General features: G+C 38.9%; 1 protein-coding gene across 2 annotated transcripts; it reads left to right on the top strand.

Annotated features, from left to right (window-relative positions):
- Window positions 1-105: 105 nt before the first annotated feature.
- Window positions 106-21,025, top strand: tasor2 (transcription activation suppressor family member 2). Of its 2 annotated transcripts, none has more exons than XM_079467301.1 (22): window positions 106-578; window positions 3,497-3,645; window positions 3,741-3,836; window positions 3,937-4,009; window positions 7,070-7,161; window positions 7,285-7,422; window positions 7,512-7,636; window positions 7,720-7,733; window positions 7,870-7,969; window positions 8,242-8,336; window positions 8,916-9,016; window positions 9,106-9,178; window positions 9,232-9,321; window positions 9,406-11,538; window positions 12,097-12,862; window positions 13,327-13,744; window positions 14,090-17,308; window positions 17,389-17,511; window positions 17,914-18,067; window positions 18,161-18,266; window positions 19,483-19,664; window positions 20,639-21,025. In XM_079467301.1, exons 1-22 carry the CDS (start codon window positions 548-550, stop codon window positions 20,734-20,736), a joined length of 8,376 nt encoding a protein of 2,791 aa, XP_079323427.1. In that variant the 5' UTR covers window positions 106-547; the 3' UTR covers window positions 20,737-21,025. The 2 variants fall into 2 exon arrangements, with proteins under 2 accessions (XP_079323427.1, XP_079323428.1); XM_079467302.1 differs by having other exon boundaries at window positions 9,250-9,321.
- The last annotated feature ends 657 nt before the right edge of the window (window positions 21,026-21,682 follow it).

Genomic DNA, 21,682 nt, shown 5'->3' on the forward strand with positions numbered 1-21,682 from the left:
AATAACGTTCACACCGTTACACGATTTACTTTTAAATTGTTAATTTTTTTTAAATAATTAAATTCAGTTTCATTACAAAACACCAGCGGCGCAAAGCGCAACTGCAGCTCGACGCAAAATGGACGCCTAACTTTTGACTTTCTGTTTCTTTTTCGGTTTCTCTCTCGCGCTGCTCCCCGAAGACGTTTCCGTTAAACAGACAGCGCTGTCTAATAATACCGGATTCCCGTGAGAATTCGTATCCGTTACAAAACGGTTTCTCGAAGCGATTCGCTCTCAGTCCCTCGTTTCCACAGCCCAACCTTTGGCAGCCTTTCTGTGGATTCTCTTCCTGGTTGCAACACAGTCACACACACAGTACACCACTGAGTCCCGAAAACGCAGTCCATGAGGGACCAGTCGTCGAGTTAAAAACATACACGTACTGCTTTAAATGCGCGTTTCTTGACTGCTTTTACCAATCTTGTTATCTGTGTTTATGGGATGTCGTGAGCCGAGGACGAGAAACATCTAATATATCAACATCGCGGACGCATGCCTCGTCTTCATGGATAATGCGACTACACAATCCAAAGAAGGTGACACGAGTTCGTCGAAATGACGATTGTGTTTGTGTGAATGATGCTGTCAGAGTTGTATTAGTTGGGTTTGCCTCTTTAATGTTGTTTATATTGTGGAGTGTGTGTGGTTTGAGTCCTCTCTCGTTTTTTCTGTCATCCTTTATGTGTTGACAAACAGCGAAATGGTCATGTTTAGATTCACGTCATGCGTTCGTGAAATAGGTTTACGCACAGCTAAATTGCCAGTGTTAAAAAAGGTCAAATTAACTCTCACGGTGTATATAATCCACGGATTATATATACACTGTGAGTGTTAATTTGCCAGTGTTAAAGAAGGTCAAAGTAACTCTCACAGTGTATATAATCCACGGATTATATATACACTGTGAGTGTTAATTTGACCATTTTTAACACTGGCGATTTTACTGTGCACCATTATTGCAATAATGTGCCATTTTGGTAGCCTTTAATAGAGCCTGGAGTCTGAGACTGGGTTGTTTGGTTGCTCTTAACTCTATATAATGATTCACGATGATTCGGTTCATACGAAACATGCAAAACATCTTCGGATTTGACTGGTTGGGGTCCATCATCGGTTTGTTGATGTTCGCGGTGTCTGTTTGGAAAAGTCTCGTTTTGCTTTGAATTATGACTTATTTAGACATAAGTCATCAACTTCAATGGGTGCAATGCATGTTTGTAGATTTTGAGAATAGTCAATGATGGTGTTGTTCATATAAAAATCTTGGTCCATCTCATATGTATGTAGACTAGTTGCCAAATGTACAGTACAAGTGTGGTGTGACAGTAAAAATGTAGAAACAATCTTATGCTATTATAGATGTTAAATAAAAAGTATAATACAGTACAATTTTGTTGTTATCAGTTTGTTTTCTAAAGTTTTGCTATGTCACACCAAAGGACACGTGTAGTTTTAAACATCAACCCACAACATAGATCTTGTGTTGAAGACTGGTGACTGCATGGCAAGCTATTTTATAACTACTATAGCTGTAAGGACATAGTAAAAGTGTTACGCAATAATACTTTTTAGCAGAAAGATTTCGCAAGAACCCCACCTTTGGCGACTTGGTTTTAGATGAAAGGTTGTAAAGCCGGTTTTTGGACAGAAGCCAAAAAACAGGTCTTGTTTTAACTGACCATAGATCTCCTAGGTTCGGAATGTTCTTGACATTCTGAGAAAAACGACCTACAAAAGCGTGATTGTTGTTTCAGAACATCTGTGTTTTCAGATAGGGATTAGAAGGATTTTACGGTGGGTGGCCACGAAGTGCAAATCAAAACAACAAATCACAAAACGCATTACTAAGCAAAATAAAACATCCAAAATCACAAGTGCAAATCTGAAAACGCAATATCAATTCTAAAAACAAAAATAGTCAACTATAAAACACAAAGACAATTCAGAAAGCAAAAAGAAAAATCTGAAAACACATCGACAAATCAGTCAAACCGGAAAAGGTGGGTCTTTTGTTGGAATGGGATGGCTACTGCTTATTGGACGTAACTCCTGTCAATCAAGATATGGAGGACACGCCGCTTTCCGTTCCAAAGTAATCATCCTTATGCCCGACTCCCTTTGAAGAGTTAAGCTCTTGATGTGTAAGCTCTGGATGGAACAACACAACTGTATCTCCTAATGTGTCTTTTTAAAATTCACTTGGCAAAAAGAGCAATAAAAACAATGTCATTTTCTCTTTATATGGAGATAATTATTTGTTGGGTGTCCTCTTCCCGAAGGTCCTTTTTGAAGGCAATATAACCCGTTCGGAACGCGCCATACTGTAGGAAGGACATTCAGTCCTGAGAGCTGAGCAATGCGACCGCGACTGGCATGCCTTTGAACCATTGTTTTCCCCTCACATGATACATACAATATAAGCATGAATCCCCTTGCTAGAAAGCGATAACTCTCACAGATAAGAGTACAAATCATGCTATATGCTAATATTGTATGTATCATGTGAGGGGAAAACAAAAAGTTACACAGGTGCTCAGTGCTCATGCATCCAATGTGAAACAGTAGCGCCCCGGACACACATCTACTCCTAATGCAATATGAGCTCATTTTAACTTTTAACAAGATGTGACGTGAACCAATGAATATGCTCTGTATCACATATGAATGTCTTTCCTCAAAGTGAGCGTCCTGGATATCTTGAATGACAGGAGTTTCGTCCAATCAGCAGTAGCTGTCCCATCTCAACAAAAGACCTACCAAGACCCATTGCGTTTTAAAAATTGTAATTGGGATTTTTTTTTTTTTTTTGCTTTTAAGATTTGTTATAGTTTTGCTATTTGCTGTTTTGTTTTGCACTTCACGACCACAGTAGGATTTAGATGCCCCACAAAAACTATAATGCTCATGTATAAAGATATTTTACATGTAAAAGCATTTTGTCATTTCAAACCCGTAAGACTTTCTATATTCTTCCAGAACACAAAGCAAGATATTTTGAAGAACCACACAACATTGTCCCACATTGACTTCCATTGACTTCCAACAAAACCAGTGAAACATCTCAGAATATTTTCTTTTGTGTCCCACAGAAGTAAAGCCATAAGGGTATATAAATGATGACTGAATTAAATTTTTTAGGTGAATATAGCTTTTTACGTGAGCATTATGTTTATATTATGAGCCTGAGGTTTGTATAATAGGACTAGGTGTTATAATCCCACTATTTCAGAACAGTTGACTTGCCCAATAGGACATTTCCCATGACTTATTCATGACAGAGAGAGCAGTCAAGATTTTATTGCTCAAATGTATGATCACATCTTTCCGTTGTATTATGTATGTGTGTAATACATTTACCTTTAGTTGCTTTACATTTGCCACGAAAAAGTGTTTTTGTAAAAGTGTCACAAATTTGTAGCATAACACACATTTTTTGTGTGTCTTGTCTTATCAGCTCTTCTAGAGCCTGTGCTTCCAGATTCAGTAACATTTAATGAGAACATTCTTGCTCCACTTCAAAACAACTATTTGTATAAAGAGTCCAACGAGTGTTTTACCTACAAATCTGCCCTTTGGATCAACAATGCTGCTTTGCAAAAACGGGTGAGTTAATATCTAAATAATGTCCATACTGAACTCAGTGCTGGACGTCTTGTAAATTTATTATGTGTAATATCATGAATGTTTATTTCCCATAGTATGCTGCCTTTCGTGCTGACAAGCAAGAAATGGGATATTCTGAACAGGAACTTGAGGAGTCGTATGGCTTTCTGCTTTTTGATGATGTAGACAAGGTACAAAATGCAACACTTTTATGAATGAGACACAGACAGCTTCTTTAAAAGACTGCGAGGTATTCGGACACAGTCACAATGTTTTGTTTTATTTTCACAGGCCAAGAAAGTTGGGGAAACAGGCCTAGTGGTTGGACAAGCAAAGTGCACTACACTTGGAGACTCCTCGAAAGGTAAATAACCTTTACCATCGTATGTGGGGTTATTATATCTCCAACCTTGTGTTTTTAGAAACATGCCTCAGATTTCCTGTTTAATAATTGATTGCAATAAGATATCGAAACTTCAAAAGGTTTGACTTGATATGAAATGTGTTACCGTCACAGTCATTGGCACAGATTTCCATTGGGTTGATTCAATGTATGTCTTACTATGCAGGTAATGCGCAGCTTTTGGTTTCACTTGCACTGCTGCTTCCGAGTTGGATTTCTTCCCCTATGAAGGAAAAGTGAAAGTTCAGCTGTATATTGTACTGATATAACTTGGATATAGAAAGAGAAAGTGAAGGTAGCCATTATAAAGCCCCACAACTAGAGCTTCTGAAAATGAATTTTACGTTTATTTTTGTTTAACTTAAGTTACATGAGAATGTCAAATAGCAAAGGCACAACCGAATGTGGGTGCAGAACACAGCATTGAAAGCAGAAATAAAACAGAAAATATACAGCCACCAAATATACACTCTTCAAAAAAAAGGAACAACATAACGTATTTCACAGCAATGCCACGGAACTCTTTTGGGTTCCGCAAAGAACCTTTCAGTCAAACATTCTTTAAAGAACCATTTTGGTTTTACTTTTTTATAGTTTAAAGAACCCCCACTAGAAACTACCTTTGTGAAACAGAAAGGTTCTTCAGATATTCACCAAAAATGGTTGTGGACTGGTGTATGTGACCCAGGGCTCCAGACTGTGACTAAATGGACGCTTTTGCGACCAGTTTTTGAGACGGCGTGAGCCTTTTTACTCGCGCATGTGCAACCTGCCAATTTGTATTTTCATCTAGTTGTTATATCACATGTGAAAAGACGAGTAGATCGCGAGCCAACCAGCGTGGGCCTATGTGTGTGAGAAGGGGAGAGTCTGGCGCTCCACGGCTTGGTGACAGATATTTCTCGCTGTCGTTGCGTCGATCACAGCCCAGCTCATCATTGACAAGTTTACACAACGTGAGCGCATTTGCCGTGACAGATTTTCAGAATCTGGAAGTTCACTGAGTAGTTCAGAATACGCCATATTTCTGCTGATATACTTGAGATAGCGCTGAATCATTTCCCATCCGTTCACAGCAAGAATGAACGACAGGCGAATGTTATTGTTAAGTTTATGTGAAGTTATCTTACATAATCTTAATGTCAATGATCACATAGCAGGCTGATTTAGGGTGTGCCCCTACATTCTGAGGGTGTGTCAGTCAGGCTACAGCGCTTCTAGTACAAAAAGTGTCCATTGGTGTATGGTTTGTTAGGAAGGCCGATATTTGGCCCGAGAGACAACTATTTGAAAATCCGGAATTCAAGGGTGCAAAAAAATCTGTACATTGAGAAATTCGCCTTTAAAGTTGTCGAAATTAAGTCCTTAGCATAGCATATTACCCACTAAATAAAGTTTTTAAATATTTACGGTAAGAAATTTAGAAAATATCTTCATGGAACAAGATCTATACTTAATATTCTTATGATTTTTGGCATAAATGTTTTTTTTTCGTATTTTGGGCTACTACAAAAACAATTCCTATGCTACTTAAGACTGGTTTTGTGGTCCTGGGTCGCATACGCTGTTGTGAAACAGAAGTTCAGTGTAACTAAAAGCAGCTGTATTGTATGATCATCACTGAGTCCTTATCAGGTTTTATGTTGCGGTTAAAACTTAGCTGTTTACTGCAGGTCTTGACACATCATTCTTAGAGGTTCACATGAATAAGCTTGAAGAATATTTTTAAGCGTGATGCAGCTGTTAAAGGTAAAGTTCTCCTGAAATGGAAAAACCTGTTCACGTTTTTGAAAGAAATTTTGTGTATTGTGGATTACCATACAGTTCTGGAACTGTATAATGTACTGTACACATTGCACTCAAAGATCGGCAGGATTTGGCACTTGTTGAAAGCACTAGTTCCAATCTAATTGGCTGGTTGTACACCACGCCTGGGCACATCGTGTTTATCTAACTTAGTCTGGAAATGAATAAACTTTTCCTACAGTAGGTACTGGGTTGAGTACAATCTTTGTATGCATTTCGGGTTAGTTGATACATATCCAGAATTTGTTTGATTGAGTTTTTTGAAAAATAAAATGCTCCGCATGTTTGGCTCGGTCTAATTTGCTCCAACCAGGAACAGTTGAAAGCATTTGTTCTTGTAATAAACACAGGGAATGGAAATTTACTGCCCAAAAGACCTTGAAATGAAGGCAACCCATCATGCGCGAGACAATACAGATCTGTACATTAGTTGTATATGCTAATTGTACTAGAAAACAAATAAGTATTTTGGTCTTAAATTGGGAATTCTTGGCCAGATTAAGTCATAACATGTGGCTGAAGTTCTGTAGAACTTGAAGAAAGCGGTCTACTCCTGTTCATCTGTCAGTTGCTTGGCTTGTTTTTTGTTTTCAAATCACCAGAAATCCACTGATATCTTTGCTATTGACTTCCCAGTTCCTTAAATAAAAGAGTCTCAGTTCACAGACACTTAACCCGGCTGGTTCTTGGTACCGCACAAGAACTATGATCATTTAAATGTATATAAAATATTGACTTTAAACATCTTTTAATAGAAGTGCCAAATCTTCGCGCTTTTCCATTGAACAGGTCTTCATGAAAACTCTGTTTTGACCTGAGGTGTTTCTTAAAAAAATGCAGAAGAACTAGTCTATCCAGCTGTCTACCAACAGTCTGTTGTTATACCTGTGTTGAAAATGAAAAACACATATCACCAAAAGCTTCAACCGAGCGTATTTCAGAAGATAAACGCAGTGTTTTATAAAATAGTACAAGGTTATTTTTTGCAGCTGATTTAACCAAGTATGCGATTTGTTACGTAACACTTTGGACCTGATATTATAAGGTGAGACTTGTGAAGGAAACGTGTGTTGAATACAGTTCTTGGACATTTGCATGTTCTTGTAACATATTTGTGTATCAATATTTCGAGTTGTGTTTCTGCAGTTAATGAAATTGTTTCTGTTCCTTGTTGCAATGACTTTTGTGTGGTCTTTCTGATATTAACTCAATTAGGTGTCTACATTTCAAAATACTCTGACTGCCTGGATCTGAAGCGTTGGTATAATGGAAAGTCTGGCTATATAGTCCTTGTGAAGCTAACAAAGGTACAGACATAAATGCATTTAAACAATTTTCTTCTGTTAGTGTTCGTCTCTTTGTCAGTTTTCAGTTTTTAATGTCTTGCCATATGCACATATTGAATTGTAAATTTTACTTTGCAAAATCAGGGGAGAATTAAAGAGGTTACTGATAACTACACCCAGAATTTCACTCCCCCGTCTCCCGGGTTCGACTGCCATGTATCGGAGCATCTAGGTGCAGTGACTTCAACTACTAGTTCTTTCTTGGCTTATGAGCGCACACAGGTGAGATATCTCACAAACGCAAGGGCTTCCTTCCTTTCTTTCTTACACGGATTAAACTGCGGATCTTATTCTGTTGCTTTCCATTGCAGTACTACTTGTATGAACTTGTTGGAAGAGGTAAAATTGAATCGTTTCCAAGACAAGCTTGTCCGTTAGCCATTGTGCCATTCTCATACGGGGAGACTGCTGCCAACTCGGGGTTGGAGGAACAGAGGTAGTCATTTACTTTTTCATAATTATTATAGTAATTATTTAATTAAGGAATTAATTTAATATTTGTTGTTCTTTCTTTTCAAGCCAAGTTAAAAAAGGTAAGAGTTTTTAATTGTATTGTTTCTGTCTTTTTGATGAAGCCACTAACTTAGTAAGCAACTATGAGATGTTTTTTTTCAGTCAAATTGTGTTTGTTGCTTTTGTTAACCGTTTTTATTGCTTCTTTCATTGTAGTGTTTCATTACAAACCATGGATCGGACAGTTGAAGATTGAATCAACTGTTTATGACGTTGGTCTTCAGTCTGTCAGTGGAGCCTGGTTCCCAGCAAAACTGTATGTCACACACAGAATCGACATTTTTTAAATACTTTAGGCTAAACTTATACTTATAGATACTATACTTTCCATTTTACGTTTTGGTTGCAGGATATTGAAGAATAATCCCACCTAATATTTGTGTCCCAGTCTCTCTGTTCTCTGGTCGTCCTTTATTCTTGACTGTACTTCTTTTTTTTTTATTAAAAAATGTTTTAGTTATTACAAACCATTGCTTGATGCACATTTCAGTATTAAGTTTTATTTGCATGTACCACTGTATTTTTCAGCCCCAAGATGGTTAAAATTGACCGTGCAATTGGTGTGTCTGAACTGAAAAGGACTTTACCCCAGGAAATTTTTGAAACTTGCCTTGTTGGTGAAGGTGTGTGAAATATCATTTTCAATAAACACTATGGGCCAGATTTACTAACATATTTATATACACCTCTTTTGGCATAAAAAACTATTGTCTATACTAAAACAAGGCAGTGAAAATTTGCAATGAAAACGCGTGGGCACAGCTGTTTTTGCACACCTTATTGCATATGCATGTGTAGGAGTCTCCTCTTTCGACGCAAACTTTATGCGAGGAGAGTATTTAAATGAATCACGCAACGTGATTTTCTAAGGTTTGTGCTCGTCATTGTACTGGTATTTGCGGCTTTATTCAACGCCCACTAAAAAGCATGTCTTAAACCATGCGCTAATATGCGCTGCTCTTGGTAGATTGCGTTGGTCATCATGGGAATGAAATAATGAGCCTGTGTTTTTTAATGTGCAGCTTGTTAGTAAATCACCTGTGGATAATTCCACGTCCATCGGCCCTTTTGTGAAATTGCGCTCTAGCGCTATTTTGTCCTGTTTAATAAATCTGACCCTATGTTTCCAATATTAGTGCAAAAATGTGAATGTAAATGGGTACTCTACATCCTGTAATTTTCTTTTCTCCATATTTCCATAGTTTGTATAGATGGCAGATGTTTCAATTTGTATGACGTTGTGTCTTCGAAGGCTAAAAATGACCTTGCTCAAATAACCCAGGAGCTGAAGGAAAAAGACATGGTAACTATGAGAGTGGCCAATATTTCTCATCAACCCAGTTAATAAACCTACAAAATCTTAATATGTTTTGTCTGTTTTTATTTAACCAGGCTCTTGTTATACCGCTCGAGGATTCTGGATTCCTCTTACTGTTACACTCTTCACACCTCTTCTCTTATGAAGGTAAGACATTGCACAGTCCTGATGCTGTTTTTCTTACTGAATCAAAAACTTAGGATATTTTGTTGCTCTAGATGCGAGATCCGGAAAGGCAGCTGTGCTTCAAGGCATGTTTATCTTCCCAGACTCCAGAACTGTACCAAGAGGTAACAAAGAAAATAAATGAATCATTAAAAGTGTCTTTTGATATGCATTCTCCATGTGTCTAATCAACATCTCGTTACATTTAGATACCAAGTGTGCACTGACAAAGAACACTGTGCCAGCAGATATAATAAAAGCCATCCCGGCGATCAACTATGCAGAAACAGAGATGGGAAAATGTCCTCCAAACCAACAGGGGGCCCCGCATACTAATTTAGAGAAGCATCTGCAAAACTATGCCACTCTTATACAGCCAGGACTGTTAGACGCTCCCACTAGGGAAGCGAGTATGTTTCCAGACCAATATGATGTGCCTAGTGGTTTTACTTTGATTTCTCCTAAATGGTCGCAGGAGACTGGAACGAGACTGAAATCTTATTTTGAGGAGCCGTGTGGCTTTACAGTTCCAGTAGTCAGGGCATTGGAGTTACTGTCTGCTGGACGACAACATGAACAAGAGGATGATGTCTACTACTATATTTCATCTCCTGAGCAGGTGGGTGCCATGGAGGTAACGAAGCAACCAGAGGCCATCGGTGATGGTCAGAGTACCTCTGCCATGGCATTTGAAAAGAATGAAAAAGATAAGAATTTGTCTGCAGAGCAGTCGCGGCCTGCTTTGCAAGAGGGGCTTGGAACACCGGAAACCGCAGTAGTTACGTTAGCAAACAGTGAGCCTGAGTATCCAAAGTCTACCGTGTCGCCTAAGTTAGGGGATGTGCCTACAGAGAACTGTGTAAGTGTTGGGGCCGATGCTAAAAAATCTCAAGGATGTAAAGCAACGGCTGTAGGTTTAACCAAGGAAGAGGGTGGTACTGCAGTAAGCGGTGGGTTAGAGGATATTATATATCCTGAGAAAAAAAAAGCTGATAACAAAGTAGATTGGAGGTCTCGTCCAAAGCGTAGTGGTAGGAATCGCAAAATGCATTGGAAGGCTTTGCGAGTAAAAAAAGAAGTTCAAAGAGAGCTTACTTTACCTACCTCAAGTTTTGCGCTCATTTTACCAGCGAACTCCAATGAATCCATGATGGACAGAAACGAAAAACCAGAGTCGGACAATCCGACTGCTAATGACATTAATCAGAGACCCCATTCAAGCAACAGGGGCAGGGGTCACAGGCGAAGGGGTGTGAGTCGAAACTTGAGTGCAACCAGAAAAGAACCAGCCCCTTTGGTAAGCACAGCGGTCTCCATAAGCATGCCAGCTGAATCTATACATGACTATGATGAGAAAATTGACCCAGGGAGTCCCAAGAAACTAGACTGGCGGTCTTTGCCAAGGCGCAAACGATTGTGGAATACCGATGGCAATCTGAAACGTTGTTTAAGGTCGGATGCAACTAAGCCCTGCAGTAATGACTCGATATGTGAGGAGAATTTGTCTAGGGGACCCAAGAGGAAGATGGAAGGAATTTGCTTGAAAGATCGATACGGTCTCAAGAACATAATTACAACATGTGGTAGAGTCTTTGTCCCGCATGGTTCAGATGTCGCTAGTGGAGATGTAGATTCATCCAACATGTGTGTTGAGACAAGCATTGACACAAGTGCAGAAGTGATTTCTCCTGTGGAGAGCAAATTCACAAAAATTGTCGAAAGTAGTGAAGAATCTCCCTCTAAAGTTCCAGTGGTTAATGAAGGTCAAGTCACGTCTGAGAGTCCTTCAAAAGACAAGTTAAGGGTTCCGATAGAACAAACAATAACAACTGTGGGCAAACATGACAAAGTCAGCCCATCAGAAATGGATAAAAGTCAACAGCCCACAACGTCTGCATCGAATGAGGCTGAAAGCCTCAAGGACCCCAACAAAGATCATACCATTACTGCTCAAGCAGATGAAAACACAAGTCCTCTTAGAGTTCCTGACCAGTCTACGTCCACTTTTCCTAAAGTCGCCTCTCCGGAGAAAACCAAAAAGAAAGAAAAACATCCTGTCTACAGTGCAATATCTATAAGTAAACTGAAGACGGTGCTCAGAAGGGGAAAACAGTCTAAATCTAAGTCCTCCGGTGGGGATGGAATATCTCAACCAGAGCCGGAATCCAAAAAAGAAATGTCTGAAAACATGGATGATATCAGTAATAAACAATTGAAAGACAAAGGATTACAATCTGTAAGTGTTGAGGAACAGCATTTCTTATTACATGGAAACCAAGAGGCAATGACAACCCAACCTGTGGCGTGGAAAGGTCTTATTCCCAAGGCCTCAAACGAAAAAGGTAAGAACTGTTTTTATATTCATTTTAGTATTCTTTTATTTAATTCTTTAATTGATCTAATCATTAAAATGAATGTTTTCATAATCGCCCAAAAACATGTTTGGGTAAGGACATTCCCAGTGGGTCCCATGAATACATTTGTGAAAGATAAATGACTCTTTTCATTCCCTTTTCTATTTGTGATGATTTATCGGCATTGGTAATAAACGCGATACCCAATCCTCACGGTTATTGATATCATGTTAATGCTACACATATCTTAATATTGTAAACAATTCAGCACTCAGCTAAAGGTTTGCCTTTTAAACTCTTTTTCTCTCTGCCTTCCTACACTCGTATTTCAAGTGTGATTTACTGACCAAACAAATTAAACAGCTTCATTCGTTTGTGTGGGAAATCTTTTCAGTCGATACCGTAATAAAATAGTTGCCGCTCCTCTTAAGGCATCTTTCACGCTGTTCTTCCTCTTTTGTGTATCTTCATACATTTGACCAATCACTTGCTTTGCTGTTTTTGCTCTCTTGATGTTTTATGCTTTGTCTTGTCTTTTCCCTACAGGGTCCCCCAATTTTCACACATCCGTCCCTTTCAAAATATTAAAACAAGCCAACAAGCAACTCACGTCTTCGCTTATTGGGGAAGGGGAGGGCAGAATTAGCTCCCATGACAAGCTCAGTACAGAAAAACTGACCGCGGGTGCGACTCTGCCCTCAGATGCTCTGAGTTTACTTGCTGATTTGGCGCTCGGTTCAAGTAACAATAAAACGTTATTAGATTTAGCTGCCAAACCTGGGCGAGAGACACCTGCTGGAGTCAAGGCCGGTGGCTCTCCAGAGTCCGTCCTTCACGCTCTTCTGCAGTGTCCGTCCACATGGTTTAAATCACCTCCCAGGTCTCCTTTTCCAGAGGGTCTCATAGTGGCTGGTGAATTGCTTTTGGAAATATCAAAGGAGCATTCTTACTCACAGCCCACCTCTCTGCTGTCAGGTTTGTCAGGTACGTGCCCACAGGTGTACTCTCCAACTGCAGAATCTTCTCTGTCCTTGGAGACTGGACTGCATCTGAAGCTGCCCGTGGATGCTGCCATCCCATTTTGTCAGAAAGAAGGTGTCAAAACGGAACAGAAAAGTATGATTCCTCCAGATGGGGCTTTGGCGTCTAATGCGAAAATGCGAAGGTCGGATATTTTCCAGTATAGACATGTATTTGAAAAAAAAGGATCGATTCAAGTGATGAGGGTTTGGAGAGAAACGTACGAGTTTAAACACGACAGCAAGTTCACCAACGACAGTTTAGACAAAACTGTTATGCGAGCTCTTCATGGGTAAGTAGTGTATCCTGTTTTAATTATTTTTCCTATTTTACTGTCAAAAATGCACTAATTACACAATATACAGCTTTTCTTACAAGATACGGTTTATGCATCATTAAGAATATACATTCACTTTTTTCGGACTTTCACGAATAAGATTTAGTATGTGCTGCTTCTATCCATTGTTTTGCTGTCAGGGATCTTTGGTCTTGTTTACCAACATAAACCAACATCGTTCATTGAATTTTCAATTTCACTAATATAAATACCAATATGGATACGCTTTTATCTGCTGTCATTCTACCAATCATTTGTGGGAATTTGGTCATTTGATCACATACGTAAATTATGCTGAAGCAGAGGTTTGCACTTCTGTAACAGTTATTATGGTCCGAGTCAAAACGCTTAAATAGGCTTGCAGAAACGCTTCTCAGACCAAATCCGTTAACCACATTTCCCTTTATCTAATTTTAAAGCAAATGGAACCATGGCATCGAAGACACCCCTGAGGAGGTCCATCTCATTTTCCACATGTGGATTGGTCTTTTCTATAGTAAATCCACATCCAGGTTATTTCACCTTGAAAATAGTGCCGCGCTTTTGAAGGAGAAAGACAACGTGGATGTCGGAGAGAAACGGGATGTAGATCTAATGCAGACTCCTGTGTCATCGCTTAATGTCAAGTTAAAACTGAAAGAGGACTTGCCCAAGGTCCATTTGCATTCAGGGATTCTGGATCTTTCTGTGAAAAACTGTGAGCCTGTGAATATCCATTTGGGTTTGCAACAAAGCAAAGGAGATGATACAGTGTTACATCCAGGAGAAGGATCTCAAGAAATATCACCAAAGCATTCGCCCTCGGGCCCCTCCAGTCCTAAAGTTACATCATTCATGGTAATCTCATACTTGTGCATTCATTAAAACAGGGTAGTTTTTTTCCAGACATTGCAAGTTACAGTTGTATATACAGTACAATATTTTAGACTTTCGTTATTTTCCAGTACAATTTGAGTGTCATCCATAACATTTACGCATATGGCAAACGCTTTTATCCAAAGCAACTTTTCATTACTATAGATAAGTTTCTGGGTATGTGCAATCTCTGGGATCGAACCCATGAACTTGGCATTGCTAACCATGCTCTGACCACTGAGCTATAGGAAATCAAGCTTGTGTCAGTTATTATGCTGACATTAGACAGTTTGTGTTTAACAGATTTATTTGTGTTTTGATTTACAGGATCATAGATCAGCTGTGGAAATACTGGTTGAAAATGTGGAGACTGATAAAGACGATGACATTGATGATGAAAACGACATCATTGCTGATTGCTCATACACTCAGCTCTTAGAAGGAAACAGCGCGTACGGTCGATTGTGTGAGCAAGCATCAAGTATTAGAATAAGCAAGCAGCCGCAAATTCAAGTACAGAAAGTTTCCCATATCTACAAAAATGTCGCACCCATTAGAACGGATTCTCTTGCTCCCAAAGACATCGGTGTCTTTCATCAAGTAATTAAACCGTCAGCATTCTCCAAATGTTATGGTTTGGTGTTAAATAGAAAAAGTTTTGATCTGTGCTTGAAAGATAAACCTGGGAATGCAGTAGCTGTAGTGCAAAAAGAAGATATGTCTAAGAATGCAGAGAGTAAAGCATCTTATAAGGGACAAGGAACCCAGGATGGCCCTGTGTTTGTGGGTGAGGAAAATGTTGATAAGACCTTAGAGCTTACAAATGCGGATGTATCGCCTGCTTCGGTACAGAATGAAAGTGCATCTGAAACAAAAAGCAGTAAAGAAGACAGTCACACAGATGAAGACAGTGAGGATGAAGGTTTGAAGATTGTGGAAGAAGAAAAAGTGACATTTCAAAGTTTGAGCGGAGATGAGTCCAGTATTACAGAGCATGAGATCCATCATGCAGATCCACACGATCACACAGATAAATGTGACACTCATGTTGTTGAGCTGAAAGAGGAGTTGGTTGAAGAGCAAAACGAGACCATTAATGCTGGAGATGACGACTCAAATGTGGTCAACACATCACCAAGTTCTGTTCAAGAGACAGACACTGAAGAGCCAGTGGAGGAGACTGAAGAAAGATGCGCAGTTGAGGATGAATTGCAAGAAGGTCGGAGTATATCAGAGGAAAGGAATGAACAGGATTGCAGCGACTCTGAAAGAAAAACATCCACATCAGAGGCCGAACACCCAGATGAGTTAGTTGTGGAACTAATGGACAATACAGACAATGTTAATATGGAAATCAGTGATGATGATTCTGATGCCAATGCAGCGATACACATGTATGAACTAAATATCCCTAGTGTTAAATCATTTGTTTCAGAGACCGTCAATTCTGTCAGGATGGAAAAGAGCGAAACACAAACTGAGCAGCAAGAGGAGGCAAACCCTGTGGATGACGCACATACTGAAATTGATGACGTTTCACATTCAGGTGATGTGACTTCATCTGGTCAGCTAATGTCTGTTGAAGAGAAAACCGCCTCTAACAACGATACTGTTGACGCAATGCAAAGTGGAAGTGAAAATGTGACCCTTGAGCAGAACATTGAAGTACAAGAAGCACATGAGTTGTGTGAGAGTGAACCAACACACAATACTGAATCAAGCAAATTAGATACAAGTCCAGAACATAAAGAAAGAGATGCAGAAAATTATAATGTGAGTCAAGGATCATATTCTTGTGAAGACGAAGCTCAAGATGCACACCAGAAATGCCAATCTCCCAAAATGTGGGCATCATCCCGCAATATCACTACTACCACCTGTGAAGAAACGGTTGCTCCTCCAGCTCTGAAGATAATGTTAAACGGTAAGATCAACAGTACGTGTTCTACACCCACTCAGGACGAAGTTTCATATGGTCCTGAAGTAAGCAAGAGTTTCAGTGATTTGAAAGAGGCTTCAAACAACATTGCCAATGACATCACCGAGCACTCATCTGTAAGCCCTCGTTCCGACGTTCACACTAAAATGTCATTCACCGACTTTGTAGAAAAATGTGAAGAAACCCCCTCTGAAGAGCCAGGGTGGAAGAAAAGCAAATATAAGTCACCCGGAGAGACGCCAGACATCCAGTTTAAGGATAAACTCAGTCCCATTTCCCAACAAAAGGAGGAGCCGGCTGCCATCACAGAAAGTGCATCTCAACACGACACTGAACTTTCATACATAGACTACGATGTTGACGAAACGCACACATCTTATCATCCATCCGATGAACATGTACCATGGTCTTACCATAAAACAGATGGATCAGATAGTCACTATTTTAATGAGGATGATCTGTTTGATGAAGATTATAGTGATTTCAGTTATCCAGTGTACAATCCAGAGGATTCCTATAAAGCGAAAATGACTGAGATGGGTAATTTTTGTTGGACCAAAAGCAATTACAAATCAGAATCTGCTTCTGATGATGCCAAGAGGAGAAGCGATCGTGTCAGATGTCAAACAAAGGTCACTTGCGTTCTCCAGCCTGGCACAGACAATCTGGAGCTGGAGCGTATTCCAGAAAAGAGATCCAGAACTGACAAATTCACAGTGTGTCAAAACTCTGGGTGGAATGAGGAACATTCATTGAGTTGTACTGTAGACTACAGCGTCAGGAAAACTTCATATCAGGCAACAAAGCCAACCCGGACAGTTACAGTTAATTCCCTTTCAGACACTAAAAAAAGCGTACAGAGATTTAATTGGCGCAGGTATTTCAGAAGAGTGTCATCCTGGGATGATAGTGATAGTAAAGAAAGAAACAAATTTGACGTCCCACTCTCATCCATCGTAACCATTTTGGACAAGAAAGGGAGCCATGTTACATTCAATAATTCCCCCGCCGTGAAACCACCTGTAGACTCAAACAGAATGACCACCAGGCCTAAAGACTCGTCGAACAACAGGCAAGATCCACAAAATAAGGTTGACTTGATCCAATCTTCTGTTGATCTAGAATACCTCATCTTCTCTGAACAGCTCAATTGTATTCTCAAGGAAGGTAAAAGTTCTCTCCGTTCACTTCGCAATAGGACAGATACTGAACACGGTACGTTTCCAATGACTGTTCAGTATTCAAATGTCAATGTAGAGAGTTCAAAGGATGTAGAGAGACCATCACTTACAGATTTGAGGATAAAAGTGGACTTGTCAGATAGGAAAGGAATAAAGAGAAAACGGAAACATTTCTGTGAAACCTCCAGTGAAACCACGAAACACGAATCCTGGATGAATGACGTCTGGACTGACAGGACTGTTCCTCGACAAACCGAGGCGATGAAAATGAAATGGGATCAGGACAGCCAACAGCCTGGGTTCTCTGGGAGTGTCAGAAAAGACGCGTTTGACAATCTCAGTTTTACTGTGAAGCAAAAATGCAATCTTCAGTATAGGTTCTATATCCACGTTACGTCAGCAGACACCTTCTTCAAAGAATCCAGGGTAAGAGTGTTTTATTGCTTGCTTTTCTAGTTTTTTTAAGTGGTTCAAAGGTACGAATTAAGCTGTTTTGCGTTTGGTAGAATCTGTTGATGATGGAAGGTCACATACCTGTTGAGCCGGACGAGTTTGACCTCAGCGACAGCAGTCAAATCCCTCTTCTCATTTTATTGAGGAATCAGGATATAGCAGAACACATAAGCGAGGTACGTGGTTGGTTTTGTTGTGTTTTTTCCTTTTAGCAGAAGTTCAGAAAGTAGTTTAATTTACTCACTTTCATTTTCTTACAGACCTGTATGACTTTCTTTCCAAGGAAGACATATTTTCTATGTAATAAAAGGGAAAGCCTACTACGTCTTTCCAAGATCTCTTTTTGTGTTGCTAAAAAAAAAACAGAATAACACGAGATTGAATAAATGATAACAGAATTTTCATGCTGTCAATTACCACAGAAAATAATTTAGACTAATCCCTGGATTCCCTGGAATCATTTGATGTTGACCCCAAAATATATACATTTCGTTGCACTGTACTTGTATGTGTGTAATGACAATAAATTGAATCAAATCAAAATCAAATCAAAATAACTTGTTTTTATGTTCAACCAGGTGCCTTATTTGCTGGAACTAAAAAAGTTGTCTAACGTCCTGTTTGCTGGCATTGATCGACCAGATGACGTAGTGAACTTCACTCACCATGAACTTTTTGCTAACGGCGGCTTTATAGTGTGTGATGAACTGGCTCTTGACACACTTACTCTAGGTACTGTCAATCACTAATAGTATTAAACTAAAGAATTATGTTAAAATAAATAAAAATGTAATCGTGTGTGTGTGTTGTCAAATTTATTTGAAGACAACATGAAGAAAGTTGTGGGGATCCTGGAAGAACTGGACAAGAAAGGAAAATGGAAATGGTTTCTGCACTACAAAGACAGCCGCAAACTTCGGGAACGTGCGAGGTAAGGACACTGCTCAAACAACATGTGCGTCTATCTTAGAAGTCTGCTGCTTTACTGCTCAGTCGGTGGATTTAAGATGAAAAATGTATTTAAACACCCTCATTCTGTTTTAAACCTATTTTTTTCTGTGGAACACAAACATGATAATAAGTGAGCATAAGCAAGATGTTTTAGAAACTTGGGACCTTCTGGCTTCATCATCAAAGTCGACATTTTATCAGAACTATGTTCAGACCAACATCTAACTCACAGTATTCTTAGTACCTCAAAGATTTATACTAATAGTACGTTTACAGGATAAGAAACTGAAAAGTTTTTCATTTGCGATGTTGAAAAATTCACACGACAGCGTTATCAAAACGATTTACATTTACAAGGATCCGGGAAATGAATTAAAACCTTGTATTATGCATGCCAGGCAAGTGGATGGCGCTGTTGCACTAAAAAGAAACCCTACGTGCTTGCGCACATCCACTTACACTGTTTTAATCTAAAAGCGCTTTTAATACACTTTGTTGGGTTGAATGTTTACACAGAAACGATAATGCCGTCGTTTTACAAATGTGCACTTTGAGACCCGTTTTGAAAAGTTTGCGTTTTCAGTCCCCAAAATGCAGTTTTTGTATAAATGAACAGCCAAAGTGCATTCAAATTTTTCAGATTTTAGTTGAAAAGGATCTCTTGTAGATGGTCTTCAAGTATACTATTTAAAGTGGCCTAACTTACACAGTTTCTGTACATCTCATTTTAATCTTGAGTACTTACAGAATAGTATCGCACCCTTCAAATATCCGCAGTCTTTAGTCTTTCCAGTTTGATCTGAAGACAGATACAGCTGTACGGTTATTTCCGAAAGACATGCGACACGTGTGGGGGGGGAGCGGAATTAAAGCACGTGCGCACACATCGCCAAGAAAACAGACATCAGTTTCATTTACCGCGTGCTGTGATTTTTCATGTTTCATGTGATTTTTCATGTTAAAAAAAAAACTTTCCGAATCCTGTACGAACACTGTGGGAGTGTATCAAGCATAGAAATATGATGTGATACGTCCAACTTGATTTTTGACAAATTGGCCGTGTTAAGCATGAGAAAACAGCACGTTTACCATTGTAAAGAAGTCAGAATGCATGGCACACCGTTGCAACACTCCTTTAATCAAAAGACGTCAGTACAGTTCTACACACACATACAGCCAAATAATCTCTTTTGCAGGTCTAGTCAAGAGGCAAGTAAGAAACAGCGCGTCATGGATTCCTGTCAAGAGGCTGGCATTGTCGAAATCTTGCCCTATCATGAATGTGACGTCACATCACAGGGCCAACCGGATTACCTCTGTTGTCTGACCAGCCTCCAGTTTCAAAACAAGTCACTTCGGTTTCCTGTGTTTATTACAGGTGAGAGTTTAGATTTTTTGGTCCATGAACAAACTACGACTTCAGTATAAAATGGCTGAGGCGACAATCGCCATTCACGTCAATTATGTCTGTCTAGGGCGATGCTGAAGTCGCAAATGCTGCGATTCTGTGTTTTATGAACAGCTCTTCCGTGAACTACGGCTCTTTGATCAATAGGAAGTACTGCTCGATCTAAAATCGCAATGAGATCGAGAGCGCATTCTGGCTTTCGGATGTGGCGGCATTTAACGTTTTTAAAAAGGGTTTATGAAAGGCGCTATTTTCATCATTGTGATTCTCTGTTTTATGTTTAGTGCGAGTGGTTGATGGATATATATAACAGCATCCACCGTAAACTTCCATGGTGTATCCAGATGAAATGACTTTGAATTAAGTGTAGGACAACACAGAAATACAATAATAAACCTTTACAGGACCTTTACACAATAGCTGAAAAGAATGGACTATTTAAATGATATTTTATTTTGATGTTAGGATGGTACTTCAAAACACTGCTTATGTGAAGTTATATTAGCCCAGACTATTAAAAGAGTTTCACAATAACTTCCCATCCATTCCAGTGGCCGATGAAACTGCCTCCTATGCCTTTTCTTTAGCATTCATGTTTTTATAAAAACTGTCATGGGGTCATAAATCACTTTGTATTTCTCAATAATTAGCCACGTATTATCCATCACGCTGCCGTCTTGTACTTTCTGGACCACCTGCTTGTCACTATCTGTATAGAAGCACCTTGCTCACGCAATATAAACACTGTGGAATATTTGTTCTGCACAACATTTTTTCTGCTTTTATTGCTTGATTAAACAAATAACTTGAATAAAAAAAGGTTTTTATCCTCATTTATGCATTGATCCCTACACTATACATCGTATTATTTCGATTAGAGAAGTATGCATATATACCACATCTCAACATCTTTGTATAACCTTTGTTTTTGTTTTACTTTTCAGACACGTCATCTGACGCTTTTGAAAAAAATGGCATTTTAACCATGGACATTTACACATTCTCCCAGATTCTTTTACAAGACTCTTGTTACGTTTCATAAAGTTGTTGTTTTTTCTTGAACATTGATTGTTATGTTTTTAACAAAATCTAGTTATTTACAACAATTGTTGATATTAATAATTTATGGTTTATCACAAATATCTTTATGATCTGTTGAGTATTTGTTGATAAACAGTTTGTTGGCTTTTCAGTAAGAGGTCGCATCAGTTTTAATTGTTGCTGAAAAGCATGTACAAATGTTGGTCATAGAAATGTTTTAATGTTTTATCCTGACTAGATGTTTTTTATAGATCACATTGACTGAAACTCTAATAAATGAGTTGATTTTGTATGCTTGTTCATTATCCGATATCGATTATTTAAGCATTTTTTTAGTTTATCTATTAAAGCTTAGAAAAAAGTCACATACAGCTGCGGAAAACATTTAGAGACTATTTATATATAGGTATATGTTTAGGTAAAATGTTTTGTTTAATTCTATGAAATACTAACTCTCTGGACTTATTTGCATTTACGAGCAGAAAATGAAACTGGAGAAACAAGTCAAAATAGCAATAAACTACTCTGTATTTTTTCAGACCTCAAATACTTAAAAAAAATACAAGTTCATATTCACTTTTAAGCAATACAACAGCAATATATGTACATGTATTTAGGAAAGGTTATACAATTATTCTTATGTGATAACCTCGATTCTTATCACCGTTTTCATGTGTCTTGTCATGCTGTCAGTCTTTCACATTACTGTTGGATGACTCTGCCACTCCTGAGGTTTGATGATGTTGAAAATCAACAGACACTTGACTGGATTAGGCGCAATACATCTTGAAATGTCTCTTTATTTTATTTCTGCTGCTGTATATAACCAACAGGCATCGAGCTAAGAAGAGTGAACTGAATTGTTGATGGATCGATGGATGGACCATGGATGCTATCCAACGTTGTCTGTTGAGATTTGATTTCTTCTGCACCATACAGATGGATTC

Source organism: Barbatula barbatula (genome assembly GCF_947034865.1).
Source record: "Barbatula barbatula genome assembly, chromosome: 11".
In the NCBI taxonomy this organism is placed as follows: domain Eukaryota; kingdom Metazoa; phylum Chordata; class Actinopteri; order Cypriniformes; family Nemacheilidae; genus Barbatula; species Barbatula barbatula.

Excerpts from the sequence above, each read along its gene's own strand:
- tasor2 (XM_079467301.1), top strand. The coding sequence starts at position 548 with ATGGATAATGCGACTACACAATCCAAAGAAG. Across the intron at positions 7,970-8,241 it reads GCCTGGTTCCCAGCAAAACT|CCCCAAGATGGTTAAAATTG; the intron begins GTATGTCACACA and ends TGTATTTTTCAG. Across the intron at positions 17,309-17,388 it reads CCTTCTTCAAAGAATCCAGG|AATCTGTTGATGATGGAAGG; the intron begins GTAAGAGTGTTT and ends TGCGTTTGGTAG.